At 33.4% G+C, this 14,840-nt stretch overlaps 1 protein-coding gene across 2 annotated transcripts in view; it reads right to left on the bottom strand.

Annotated features, from left to right (window-relative positions):
* kel (kelch protein) overlaps nt 1-14,840 on the bottom strand; it is an 88,003-nt gene that overhangs the window by 53,207 nt on the left and 19,956 nt on the right. For both annotated transcript variants that reach the window (XM_075374683.1, XM_075374691.1), the window contains exons 3-5: nt 12,799-13,024; nt 10,461-10,636; nt 1,681-1,777 (exon numbers count right to left, since the gene is read on the bottom strand). In XM_075374683.1, coding sequence (XP_075230798.1) covers nt 1,681-1,777; nt 10,461-10,636; nt 12,799-13,024 — 499 coding nt within the window. The remainder of the gene's footprint in view (nt 1-1,680; nt 1,778-10,460; nt 10,637-12,798; nt 13,025-14,840) is intronic.

The raw sequence follows: 14,840 nt of genomic DNA, 5'->3' as shown, positions 1-14,840 counted from the left end.
AAATTACATTTAGTATGATTAGTCATTCTGATTATAATAAGGAATAAGGAAAATTTTTTTAACGTTTCATGAATTAAAATCAGCAAAAGCATTTTAAACTCATTTTAAACAATCCAGAGAAGTGTGTTTTTTTAACTAAAAACTAGTCTGAACAATCATTATTTCAGAAGTATTACCTTGTTGACATTTATAGTTTAATGGCATCTGGAATAAGTCAATCCAGACCATGCATTTTAATACAACCACTAAATTTTATGACAAATAATTCTAATTAAATTTATTTTCTATAATAAGAGTAATTTACAAGGAAATAACTACAAATGAACTGTTACAATAACAATATTTAATATTTCAATATTTAATTGATTTATTTATGTATTTTGAGTTAATATTTTTTTGTAGCCAATAGAGCTAATTCTGTTCATCACTAATTGTTGTAAGTTCATACAGTGACAATGTCAATGGAGTGAACATAATTTACAACTGTTTTCCTATTTTCCTTGAACTCTATGAAGTTCTTAATCTTTTATTTCTGCTTCCTCATTGATAAACAATATATGAGCTATGTAGTAATCACTGAAATCTCATGATAAGAAACTAGCTGATTCATCGACAACTACTCTATGCTTGTTAAAAGGTATGTCCCTGTTCATTATTTCATTGTTTAATTGTTTTTTTCTTATTATTTTAACTAATTAAGCCAAAATAGACTCAAGAAGATAAATAAAAAGCCACTGAAAAATGTTATGTAAATTGTAAAATAATGTTTAATGTACTTTAAAATGATAAAAAAATACATATGAACATGTACACAAGGGCACGCACGTATGCATGCATGCATGCACATTCACAGCAAAACATAATCTATTATTAAAAAAAAATTATATTAAGATTATTTTGTGAAGTATGATTTCTCATTTAAAAAAATATTCATGCCCATGCATATATTTTGGTTTTTATAAAAGTTATTTATTCAAGTTAGTTAGAATGTTAGTATAATTTTATGAAAGAATATAAATTAAACTGCCAGACAAGAAATGAAAATAATATATCAGCCAATAATTCATTTGTAAGTAGTTTCATTTAATTTGACATGTACACAAGGGCACGCACGTATGCATGCATGCATGCACATTCACAGCAAAACATAATCTATTATTAAAAAAAAATTATATTAAGATTATTTTGTGAAGTATGATTTCTCATTTAAAAAAATATTCATGCCCATGCATATATTTTGGTTTTTATAAAAGTTATTTATTCAAGTTAGTTAGAATGTTAGTATAATTTTATGAAAGAATATAAATTAAACTGCCAGACAAGAAATGAAAATAATATATCAGCCAATAATTCATTTGTAAGTAGTTTCATTTAATTTGAGTATTAATTTAATTAAATGTAGCAGCTGTTACAATATTAATGGCATATTCAGTTAAAATACCAAAAATAAGTTATTTTCAATCATAATAATTAAATAAAAAGTTATTAAACCTTAATAATAAGACAACAAATGCTTAGTTACTTCTATAAAAATTAACTACTTAAAACAGCTATATTTTGTACCAAATTTAAAAAAAAACAAACCTAGACTAAGGGATATGAACAGCAAAATATGTTATTACCTAGTGAAGAATGTAATTAAGAAAAAAAAAACATGAATAAAAAACAAAATTTAAACACCTTTTCCTCAGATGGAACTGTTAACCTGTCACTGCAAATCAATTTTGATACCTGATGATGTGAAAGTGTCAAAAATTCCTCACATTCTACTACCTCCCTGCAAAAATAAAAAATAAACTTCTTAACAAAAATTGATTGTGTGAAATGAAACAAAAATAAATTAAGCTCTGATCACTCTTTTTCAGGCAGAGAGAGAAGAGCATGCACTGTTTGCTACAAAATTAATCATAAAATAAATGATTTATTTGATTAAATGTGTACTTAATGTGAAAAAATTGAACCCAAATGGTAAGCTTATTTAACCTTAAATGAATTTGCAGCATCCAATAACATAACCAACCAGAAAGAGAATCTAATGCGAGCCAAAACACAAGAAAGAAGAGTCTGAAAACACAGCAAAAGATCTACAACAAGAATGTATCAGGGCATCCAAATGCAGAAATCCATTTAATTATGGAATGATCATATCGCAAAACTTTCTATTTACTTCATCCATTAACCATTTTAACATGCCTGTCCTTAATCAAATGATTATTCTTTTCAGATTTTGTGGCCTCTTCAATCTTTTAAAAAGTTTGTGAAGACTGTAATGATGGGAGAAACATGGTCTGAGTTATTATCGGGATATTAGGATAGATTGTTATAGATTTCATGCTATTTCTGAATCTCTATTCACAAGGATAAAATCAATCTGATTAAGCAATGTTTTCTATAACATCTGCTGGTGACTTCCACTTAAATAATCTCTACTTGTTCAGGGACATCCAAACATCCCAACCCCATAGGGGAAGACACCCATCTTGTGCTTCCGCTTCCAGTCACCACACTCCCCCTGTTCATAGTCATGATGGGCTTTAACGGGAGTCGTCTTTTGCCCCCTTTTTACATCTCAAAGTAATAAGGCAGGCCTCGTTGGGATGCCACCACTGTAAATGCCTGAGCAGACATTTACATCAGTGATTTATAACTCAGCTTTTGTCTTCACTGCAGACCTCATCTGGACATCTACATCAGATGTCCTACATCATTGCCCTCTGAACTAGCTAACCGAGTTCGCAGAAGCATGAATCCCAAGCCTAGTTCTACACTTTAATAGAGCCAATTTGTGCGTAAATGTCTGATAATATTCGAGGGAAATGAATAAATAACATATCACCAAAAATGTTGTCACAACAACAAAATTTAATTTTAGTTCCCTTAGTGAACTCAACTTTCAGTTCATGACCCTGACTTTGTTTCATTAACAGAATCCGGTCTGGTCTACCAGGGAGAGGTAGACAGACCTCCTACTCCCACTCAGCTCCATCGCCGAGTTCCATGTGACATTTACTTTCACTTACTACCATCATCAAGATGGCGCTACACCTCACAGCTGCATGGGAATCCATACCCTCGGCAGTACAATCACCATCTTGTTGACAGCGATGATTGCTCATTCAAAAACTGGCCTCATCAAAATGACACTACACCTCACGGCTGCATGGTTACCCATACCCTCGGCAGTGCAGTCATTCCACCAACAGCTAACATTATAACAATAATCACCATTACTTTCATGACTAACCATGGCTCAATGCCAACAACCTCAGGATGGATTCAACCCCCAATCAGGATGGATGACTCTACGAACACCAAAGAAGGTATCAATAGCCTTCCTTGCAACAAACTAAAGGTGCTCCCTGAATTGAAGCCTCTCATCAAGGATGAACCCAGATATTTCTGAACGGTGACATACCTAATCAGAAGATGACCTTTAAGAAACATCATAGTGTGGTTTTCTCCACACTGAAAACCATCTTATACTGATGATTTCACAACCTTAGTACCTTGCATGCCTGTGTCGCTCTGAGCTCTATCTCAGTATGCGAGTTACTCTCGACCAGCAGCAACCCATCGTCGGCATAAGCCATGATGTGGCAGCCACTGGGCATCCACAACCGCATTAGAGAGTCAAAGTCAACAACCCAGATGAGCAGACCTAGAACACCAGCTTGTGGACAACCTTTTGACAGGTTCTTTCCTACTTCCAAGCCGCTGTCACAAAGGAACACGGTTCTGTTGCTGAAATAATTCAAGAGACTCAATCTCATTTGGCAACAGCATGGCATAAAGCCATGCTGTTGCAAATCAAACAAGGCAGAGGGCCACCAAAAGTTACTGAAGGCCCCAGGTGTCCAAAAAGACGCTGAGTACATACTTGCACTTGCTGGTCGAAGCCAAATTCATTACTCTAAGAACAGCATCCTCTGTGTCCTTACCAGGGCAAAAACCACAGTGGTCATCTATCACCAAATGGTTAGAAGTCAATCTACTGTTAATGTGGAGGTACAAGATCTTCTCGATAACCTTACCTACTACAGGCAAGAGTATCAGAGGCCGGAACAAAGAACTTACAGTAGGGTCCTTGTCGCCACCTTTGAAGAGTAGTTTCAACTCATTACATTTCCAACATGCTGGGAAATGTCCAGCAAAAAGCATCCTATTAAAAACCCTAGTCAAGGGGACCAAGAATCACTGGCAATGTGCGAACAAGGAGTTCCACTATGATACAATCATATTCAGGAGCTTTATTGCTACCTACGCCTTACTAATCTCAGAAACCAAATTCTCAGAGCAAAACCTACCCCTTCGTTCATGTTGACGATAAGAAGTTTCACCAACCTCAGCATCATCTGGAAGCAGATCCTTCATCAGAAGAGTGAGGACACAATCTTTGTCTACTAGAACTCCATCCTGGGTCGAGAGAACCAACAGAAGAATTTTTTTTTCTTTTTCTGACCAAGTACTCTATAGACAACACTCCGAAGGTCTTTATTCCTTGCTCTTGTACAAAAGAGTGCCAGAAATCATGCTTAGAAGACCTAACCTTATGAAAATACTTGGTCCTTTTCTGACAATAGTCCACAAGCAAAACTGCACACCAATCAGAATCATCCTCACGCTTCACGCTGTGCAGCTCTCCTGAGCCGGCCCCCACAGTCCACTTCACATGATCAAGTCCCGAGTTACCCATCAGCTACTCTCTCTCGACCCATACCTCTGGGAATCGACTGATGAGCGTCTTCACACTACAGACATCACACAGCCCACCTACCAGATCAAAAACTATTAGTCGATGATCGCTCACACAATCATAGACTGCAGACCAGTTCTGAATCGTACCAGGGATATCCTTTCCAATGGTAACATTGATGTTGGTACCATGGAAGGCCCTCAGCCCTTTGACTACACCGGCAAAAGTAGACAATTTGTCAACTACATTAAAAACATCAAAATGATGCTGTGCAATGAAACCTTTGATCAATTCACCGCCATCATTTGTGATCCCACTATGCCAAAGAGGCGATTTGGCGTTCGCACCAGCACCTATAAGAATTGGACAACCTGCTATCAGCCTAACAATTCTATCCCATTTTTCCTAATGCTGTTCAGTGGAATCCCTGTACTGAAAGTACGAACTAACAACAACTAGGTCCAGACCATCCATGGCAAACTTGACAACGACGTGATGCATGTCAGAGGATTACCATATGAAGATGCTATCTAAACAGTTCCTGCACAGAACAGTGGATTTGCTGTCACCAACAAAAAACTTCTTCTAACCTGGGAAACCTGGCAGATCACCCTTGACCACGTACAGGTGCTGCAGAAGAACAAAATCGAAGTTCTGTTTTTCGACAACTTCACCTAACTCAACTTGGACTACATAGGCATCCTGAGCATTAAGTTGACCGAACCTAACCATCAAGAAAGTTGAAATAAATCTCAACTACTCTTAAGTAGCCACCACACTCCTTACTATTAACAGAGTCCCTATGACTTATGAGCACCTTTTACAGTTAACGCAAAATGGAGCCTCCTTCTTTTGAAGACAGTCATCACACTTGTGGCCCTCCTCACCACAATGCACGCAGACATCACACAACTTGGCCCTGTGGCCAAAACAAAAACACTTGAAGTACTGCTGCACATCAAGGTATTCCTTGATGTGACAGGATGCAAAATACATGAAGATCCTTCCCTCAGACACGAACTTCTGGTGGAGACCAGCACCTAACTCAAAAACTCTATGATACCATAGGGCATCATGCTTGCCAGTTTTAAAGACTAGCCTACACTGATCTTTGAACAAAGCCTCGTTCAAGTCGGTGTTCTGCTTTCGAATGAAAGACAGAACGTCCTCATCAGAGAGGCTCCGATCAATGTTATATACTATGACTCGGGGTATACGCTTTCGCTTGGAGTCAACTTTGACCTCAAGCTTTTGGACAGCGAGAGACTCCGTAATGATGCAGACTATCTCCTTGTTACTGACAACAACTACCAGCCCTTTACTGGTCTCCTTAATATCCCTGATCTTCAGCTGCTTCCGGTTGTCACAAAGAGCAACCTGGAAGTCTCACTTCCATTCTTTGCTCGTGGTCTTCAAGCCCTGGATCTTAGGATGCCTGGGCTGTGCTGAGGCCTGAACCACTTTCAGAAGGACCTCAGCCTCCTTGGGCTGGGAGGGTAGGGTCTCAAAGCCTTCTGCTACAGTAGAAAAGGGCTCCTTCAACTTTGTCAGATGGGAAAGAATAGACTTCCTCGCGCCTGAACTAATGCTGCTGGGGAGAACTAAAACTCAATCAGTCGCTCTGGGCTACTTCAATCAGTGGGGCAGAACTATCAGGTTTGTCCTTCACTTTCTTGAGAGCCTCAATGACTGGAATAGATTTAATCCGGGTGGGTGTCCCAACCTCCACCTCAGATACCCATCCTCAGAGGAAATCGAAGGCACTGGCTCCACCTTCCTCTTCTGCCTGGGCTTGCTCACTACCTCCTTAAAACCTTCCATGATTGGAGATCCCCTGACCTGAATTGACATAATGGATTCTCGCTGTCTTCCTCCTACTTGAATATTGGGCGAGCCCACGTACGTGACGACTGCCCACAGCAAGCACGGACAGCTGGAGACCTCAGATATTCTCATGTCACTCTTTGTACCTCTTACCCACTTCTGGATTGGTTATAATAATAATACAACCATGGATAGACGTCTAAACAAAACCATTTGTGACAACTAGATGTAGTTTAATACAAAGCTCAACTAAATGCTCACCTAAATCATTTCTGCATCCCAGCCCCAATAGCTCCAACTAATTTTCTTTTAAATCATGGAATTAGATTTTGCATTATTAACTGTACACTGGCTTTCTTTACCTTCTTCATTACACTGTGTTTCATAAAAGTCTTTCACTTCCTGATTACTTTTATCTGTTGTGGGCAAGTAAACTTGCATTACTGTAATATTCACTGTGAATGCACCAATTTCAACAGCGATAATATTTCAAGGCAAAATTCCTAATGCATGATATTGTGTAATCACTAAGAACAATTCTTACACCACATTCATGAATGTAATCACCAAGCCCAAGCGTGATACAATGAACTTATATTCCAAGAATATAGCTTTGAGTCGGCAGATTTTAATTTCAGTAACCTTTAGATTTTACTAGCCCATTTCAACCTTTTATCATAGTGGGTTTTTTTACCTTCTGCAGACCAACTAGTCTGCCTGCCTTCTGGGGAAATTTTGCACCTCCAGAGGTGCAAAATTATATCATAGATATAATGCTATAGCTAAGAACTAAAACCAAAATAAAAATAAAAATTTTTTTAAAGACTTAAGTAATAGAAATTTTAAAACGATTGCTCTTTGAAACAACTATACACATGTTAAATTTGTGTATTTGTTATAAAAAAACAATTGTAATTAATATCTCACAAGATAATCTCATCAAAACGATATCACAATAAGCTTAAAAGACCAGGTGAATCAAAAAGGACTTCACAACTTTAAAAGAATATAAAAATTTATTTAAAATAACTTACAGATTTGGTTGAGGTCTCATTTCACAGCACAGCAGATGGAAGTTTTGATTCACATAGTTCATTAGTACCGAATTCGGCCACCAGCACTGTTGCCAGTTTTGTTAAAAATGGATACATTTACTGGTGCAAAATGTGCTCACTATGCGTTTTGGTTTTACACTTTGTAGTCAGGAAATGCAGATCAATGTAATTTTTACAGAGAACGCGGTAGGGAGCCTCCTAGTAGGCATACAATTTACTCTTCTCACAATTTACATAGTAGGATACATGCATAGTATACATGTAGGATTATTAATCCCACAATTTACAATCTACTCTGGATTGGTATTCCACAAACAACTGGCACATATTACATAAACATTTTCACTTGAACCCATACAAACTTACCATAGTTCAACACATTATAGATGATGACAAAATTCTTGGCTGCAGTTTTGTGAGGAACTGATGAATAGAATTGCAAACAATACATTTTTAAACAATGTAATTTTCAGTGACCAGTCAACATTTCACATCAGTGGCAAAGTGAACAACCATAATTGCCGAAGAGGGGATAGAGAAAACCCTCAGGAAACTTTGCAAAACAATGATGATACCCTAAGGTCAATATTTTTTGTACTCTAAGCAAACAAAGATTATTCAGCTCATTCTTCTTCCAGGAGGCAACTGTAAATGGTATAGTTTATCTGAAAATGCTTCAAAATTTTCTAATTCCTCAGTAACATAATGATGACCAAGATGGATGCTATTACTATCAGCAAGACAGGGTACCATCTCACTACTGCCTAGAAGTCTGAAATTTTCTTGATATCAATTTTCAGGTTAGTGGATTGGTTGTGAAGAGCCAATTGCATGGCTACGTCACTCCCCAGCTTTGATCCCAGATTTTCCTAGATTTTCTTGTCGGTTTTTATTAAAATTCAGGTTTACATACCATCTTTGCCTGCTAATCTTGCTGAGCTAAGACTTTGAATTAACACTACAGCTGCAAAGACAATACCCAACTTGCTGGCTACAATGTGGAATGAAATTGACTTCAGGTGAGATGTGTCACATTACAAATGGAAGGCACATCAAACCAAAGTCAATGTTAACAAACCTGATGTGTTTTTCTATAAAATAAGAATTCAACTGAATCTGTAAGTTATCTAAATAAATCTTTATATGCAATTAACGCTATGAAGTCCTTTTTGAATCACCTCTTATAACAAGCACCTGGGCCAGAACTATTAAGAAAAAGTGGAATGAAGTGCTTTAAGTTAGCTACTTCACAGTATATACATGATATTACATATCAACAAGCCAGTACAACAGCAATTTACCTAGTATTTGGCCTGCAAATGACACTTTTATTCTCTTCATCATGAGAACTGGCTTTAGAGAATCTAAGAAAAACATCTATAACTAGTAACTTCTTGTATTTTAGGTGCTTTGCATGCACCACAGCCATAAAAAGTGGCTAGATCAGATGATGAAAAATAAAAATAATCTACTTTCTTTTAAGAGACAACGCATTACTCAATAAAAAGGTTAACACAAAATAAATGCTTACAAATTTAAAAAAAAAGAACAAACAGATCATGAAAACTATTTCTTTTAATTTTGTATATACTTGTAGATTGATGTATAAAGATAGTTATGTAGGGGAAGGGCTGAATTTTTCAGGTATAAAAATTAGAACAATATTCTGAATTCCACATAATAATAAAATGTTTATACATCAAATAATTAACACAGGAATGAAAAACATAGTGAATCACTAAAAAAAAAAAAAAATAATAATGAATTACAAATAAAAATGTATAAACCAAAACTGGAATAACAATATGTTTTTAACCTTTTTCTTTAAATAAATTATGAAAAGAGTAATTATCACTTTACAACAAATGTTGAAAGTATTCACCATACATCTCACACTCTAATTCATTTCTTCATACTGAAACCTTCTTTAGGTTTTCTTCAGATGTGGAAATGCAGTTTTGAATATTTATTTTAACACCATCACAAACATGAAGACTATGAAAGTAACATTTTCTTTTAGAGTTCTGCAAAACTCGGGAGAAAAATGTCTGAAAATAAAGGGGGCAATATATGAAAATTGACTAGTTGCATATGGATAGCCTTTCAGAAGTTTTTTTTTTTATTATCTGAACATTTTTACAAGATAAAGGCACAGTATAGAAAGTCTGCAAAATAATTTGTAAAAAAAAATCATATCAAAAATTTCATACCGATAAAAACTTTCGTCACTGAAAACACTAAGGACATGTAAAATGAATACAATCAACAATACATTGTATCTCTGAAACACGATATTAAACAACAGATTTGCTATAGAAGTAGGCAAATACTCTCCATGCAGATTATTTCTCTCAGATTATTAGATCACAGAGTAAATTATCACTGTCACTAACAACAGTAAAGGCTACTTTGTAAACAGAATTACCCTATCAGCAGAAATTATCTGAGCAGTATCAACAATTTTTTTATGTGTGGATACAAAGTTGTGAAATTTGTTTGTAATCCACTATAATAAATATATTTTAAGACTGAATAATACTCTAACTTATAAGAAAAAAATAAAAATAAAATTATTTACTGTGTTATATGGTTATACCTTATTAAAAAACGTCATTAAATTTCTTCTTGGAAATTGCAAAACTGTAAAGGAGATTCAATCTAAAACTGCTGAATAACAATATCGATGAAATTTATAAATAATGCATATTCTTACTATTATAAAAGAATAATATTTATAACAATGATTATGATGGATTTACATAATCATAATTATAAGATAAAAACTTTAATTATGCATAATAAGCAACAGTTGTAAGTCATATACAATGATGATTACGTGAATATGTTAATAAAAACAGTAACTCTATGCAAAATAATCAGATACATACGGAAAATGTTGTTCAATGTATGTTTCAGATGTTGACAAAAGTTCTAGACAACCATGCAAATCAGCAAAGGCACGGATGCCAAGACAATTTGTAGGATGAAGCTGTGCTTGCAAAAAATCACAGCATGCATCTCTGACATCAGTTAGCTGTAGAAGATTAGCAGCTGGCAAAAGAACCTATAAAGAAAAGGATAAACAGATAAATTATAAAAAAATTTAGAGATCATATAAATAATAGATACATATGAAGATCACACCAAGTGAGAATAAAGTCATATTAAAAGTACTGGAGAATAAAGCATTATTAAAAGTAAAAAGAAACTTTTCCACAATCTAACTGTTAGATCCTGGTCAGGCATGGCATTTTCACACATGCTACAAATCATTCATCTTCATCCTCTGATGAATGCTTAACGGTGGATCCGGAGGTTAAAAAATTTTCACGTGCACAACTTTCAGATACCCTACTACAACAAAATTACATTTCAAGAAAATTGATCTAGTAGTTTTGGATTTGTACACCAAAGAATATTTTCAAAAGCTGTTTGTAAAAAAATGCTTTCAAAAGAATTATTAGGTAAAATAACACAAATTAATATGTGAAAGCACTCAGACATAACAATAAAAATAGTTGATAAGTGGAAGTTATTATTTAATTAATTTTTATCAATACCAACGGGCCATGATTAATAATAAAATTAAAATAACACAATTTGTCTATTTTTTCTGTTTTGCTTCAATAAAAAATAATTTTTTTTAAATTTTTATTTAATTATTATTGGCTGTACTTTTACCTTTCTCAAAATTAAATTCTCTACAAGTTTTGTTACTAAATCTTCCACATTTATTAGTCATTTAACAGAGCTACTGTACTACAAACCTAAAAAAAAACTTGTTTTTCAACACCAGATTTTGTGTTTTACAACGAATATCTTAAAAGCTACTGGAGATATAGTTCTGGGACCTCTTTTATCCTATTTCCCAGCTCAAATTACCTCTGAAATCACCCACTTTACTCCATAATTTGTGTTCTAATAATTACATTAGGGCTTCTTTTTATTAGAAGAGCTGAAATGCAGGCAAAAGGTTTCGCTAGCCTAACTCAAAACCAAAGCGTTTCCAGACATATTTTTATAAAACTTTTTTCATTATTTTCACAAGTAGAACATGTCATGAAAGGTTCCCAATTTCTTTGTAGGACACTTGTACAAGCACAAAAAGAAATCATTAATTTTCTTTAAATTCAATTTACTTTTGGCCACTTGCTGTTAACCGTACTGAAGAATTCTGAAAAAAATTAAAAATTATATTTTTTTATAGTTCAGTTCTGTTGTTTCTGGTCTACATATACCATACATGTTTCATAGTCAATTTTTAATTTTTTTATTTTATTCTTTATATAAATTTGCATCACTCAATAACTAACTACAGTTTGACAATAATTAATGAGAAAAGAATTTTCACAGCCTACAGTGAAGTTGTTCGATACGTCCTCTTAACCACTTAGCCACATCTTATAAAAACATATATTCAGTTCAATAAAAAGTAAAATTATGTAGAACGTATAATGATTAATTAATTAATAATTATACCTTATAATTAATAATTATTTATTAATTAATGAAAGTTATTACTATTAATTTAAATTTCCATATTTTTCTTATCTCATTACTAAATTCAATCATCAAATACATAAGAAGCAGTGTGTGTAAAAAACAATCTGTAAAGAATGTTACATTGCATACTGCTGAATGATAAAAAGGAAATCAAAAAATTGTGAAGGTGTTTAAATTAATACTACATTCTCAGAAACAGTTCATTTTTAAAGTTAAGATCTATTTCTTCACTGACCAAGATGTATTACTAATAAAACTTCTTACTTGAGAGCATTGATGTATGTTAAGTTAATCTGATATAATTTCAAAAAACTTTACTTATAATTTATAATAAATTTTGACTTGATTCAAGCCCTACATTCAAACAGTTGCTGAATTAGTGAAACTTTACTACAGTTTGATTTATTAATGAATAAATAAGACCATTTCTAAAATCCACGCAATGAAACTTACCTTGATATCATCTAAATTTCTGTTGGGAGAAACAAATTATAGTGAAAAATACATGTACAAAAAAAATTAAATGTGCAGCCTTTAATAATTATCTTTACTCAAAACCCAAATCAAATATAAGTTTTTTGAAGATTTAATTCCTCTTTAATTACCTACATTTAATTTAAAGCGATAAACTAAATTAGTAATTTAAATTAAAAAACACTCAAATTTTATAAATCAAAAGGCAATCACAAAAAAAGAGAACAAAAACAACAGTTCAAAAAATACCTGCACATTATCTTCTGTAACATGAACTTCTGAAGTGTAAACATAATCAACAAGAAGCTGGAGAGCTTGTGAATCAATGCTTTGTAAGACTATCCTATCCCGTTTGCTTTCTTCAAAACTAGTAAACATGGCATGAAAATATGGACTGCACGCAGCAAGCACCATCTTGTGGGCTGGTACTTCAACACTTTCAGCTACTAATCGCACATCACAGAGTAAGTTTTGCCTAAAATTAATGATCACTATTAGTTATGTTTCAACATGAAATACTCAAATGATTAATTAAAATAATATTACAAAAAAATCAAATCCAAATTTATGAACTTCTTGCAGTTTAAAGTACACATCAAAATTAATTTATGAGTTGCATTCAATTAATAAAAGACTGAAACCATTCAAAATCATTTATCCATTCAGCTTTAATGATCCTTTAAGTTAAACGAAATGCTTTTGTAAAGTCATAATTTTAAGTATGAAGTTGCTTAAAATTGAAATTACTTAAAATTGTTTTAAGAATTCTTACTTGAGTAAATAGTTTATATGATGATTTTTTAATAAAAAGGCAGCTTCTCAGGTGCTTCAACTCTTAACACCGAAGAATGACCAGAAGAATAAGCATCATAAGGAGATTATTTTTTTTTTTTATAAAAAAAGAACAAGCTAATGTTAAATACTCAATTTGTTTAGTACATGACTATCAGAAAACATTTTTTTTTTATAAATTTGTACCTGCATATAGGAATTTATTTGCAAATAATGTTCTAATATAATAAAACTCATAAAATAATAATATAATAACTCTAATATAATAATATAGTAAAAACTCATTTTATGCCTCTCATTCTAATCCTCTAATCTGCTTTACAAACAGCTCACAACAAATGTAAGGATGACCGTTAACAAAAAGAATTCTAGTCATATTAAAAAATAAATTCAGGGTTAAAAACAGCAATGTAATAAATTCCTCACAATACCTTCTCCTGGGAGATAATTTTTTTAAATTCTAGGTTGCTTGGTTGCATGACTTTTGAATCGCTGTTATTTTTAGGATAAGAAAACAGCCAAAAAACAATATCAACCTGAACCTAGGCATTTAAAAAAAAGGTAAGCTACAAACATTCTACATTAACCACAAAGAGAAAGAAATGGTTTACATGCACATACAATTTATGTTAAACCAATAAATTCAGAACCAACCTGCCTTATCTTCAATAGAAATATTATTTTTTCTGCAGAGACTTGCTTTACAGAGAAATCACAATCAGATTAACCTTCAGAAATTGTATAAACAGGCAATGAGATTGTAAACAAAAAATTCCAAGCAACTCACAAGTCTTACAACATTTCTCTGGGATGAGTTGCTGGTGGCAAGTATTGAGCAATGCTCGTACACAGTTCTGACAAGGCAGCAGCAACATCAGAATTTTGTACAAATAACTCTGCTACCTGGTTATTCTGCTTAAATTCCAAGTATATCCAAGAGTAATTTGCATGTTGTAATGGCAAGCTTCTGTGTATTGCCAAGAGCAAACCTATGATAGCCTTAAAAGTTTGACTAAGGATTTCTGAAAGGAGGTAGCAGATATTTTGATGGAGCAATGAGTACTTGATAGTTGACATGACAAAAGCAACAAAAGGTTAAAGCAAGATTTTGAGTACTAAACAACTAAAAAAATTTTTTCAGGAAATTTATTCTTCAATAATATTCCATTTTTATTCAACATCATGGCATCCCATTGGGCAAAATATGGCAGATTTAAAATAATTCCCATATCAGATTTCCAGATGAAAACAATTCTAGAGGAGATCATTACTAATTAATAAAAATGATGCCAATCTGCAAAATAATGTATGAATTAATGAGAATAAAAAAATCAGAATTTGGTTACAAGATTTTATAATAAATAATTAACACTGAATGTAATTATGGAAATGTAAGAGAGTAAGAATAATAATGAGTATATCTCCAATTTCAGTATTATTCCTACTTTTCAGCAAGTAAGCTACCACAAGTAACACCATGAGAAGAACATTTTGGTCAG

This window comes from Lycorma delicatula, chromosome 1, assembly GCF_047948215.1.
Source record: "Lycorma delicatula isolate Av1 chromosome 1, ASM4794821v1, whole genome shotgun sequence".
Classification (NCBI taxonomy): domain Eukaryota; kingdom Metazoa; phylum Arthropoda; class Insecta; order Hemiptera; family Fulgoridae; genus Lycorma; species Lycorma delicatula.
Note: the sequence above shows the minus strand (reverse complement) of the source record. Positions and strands in the feature narration are given on the sequence as shown.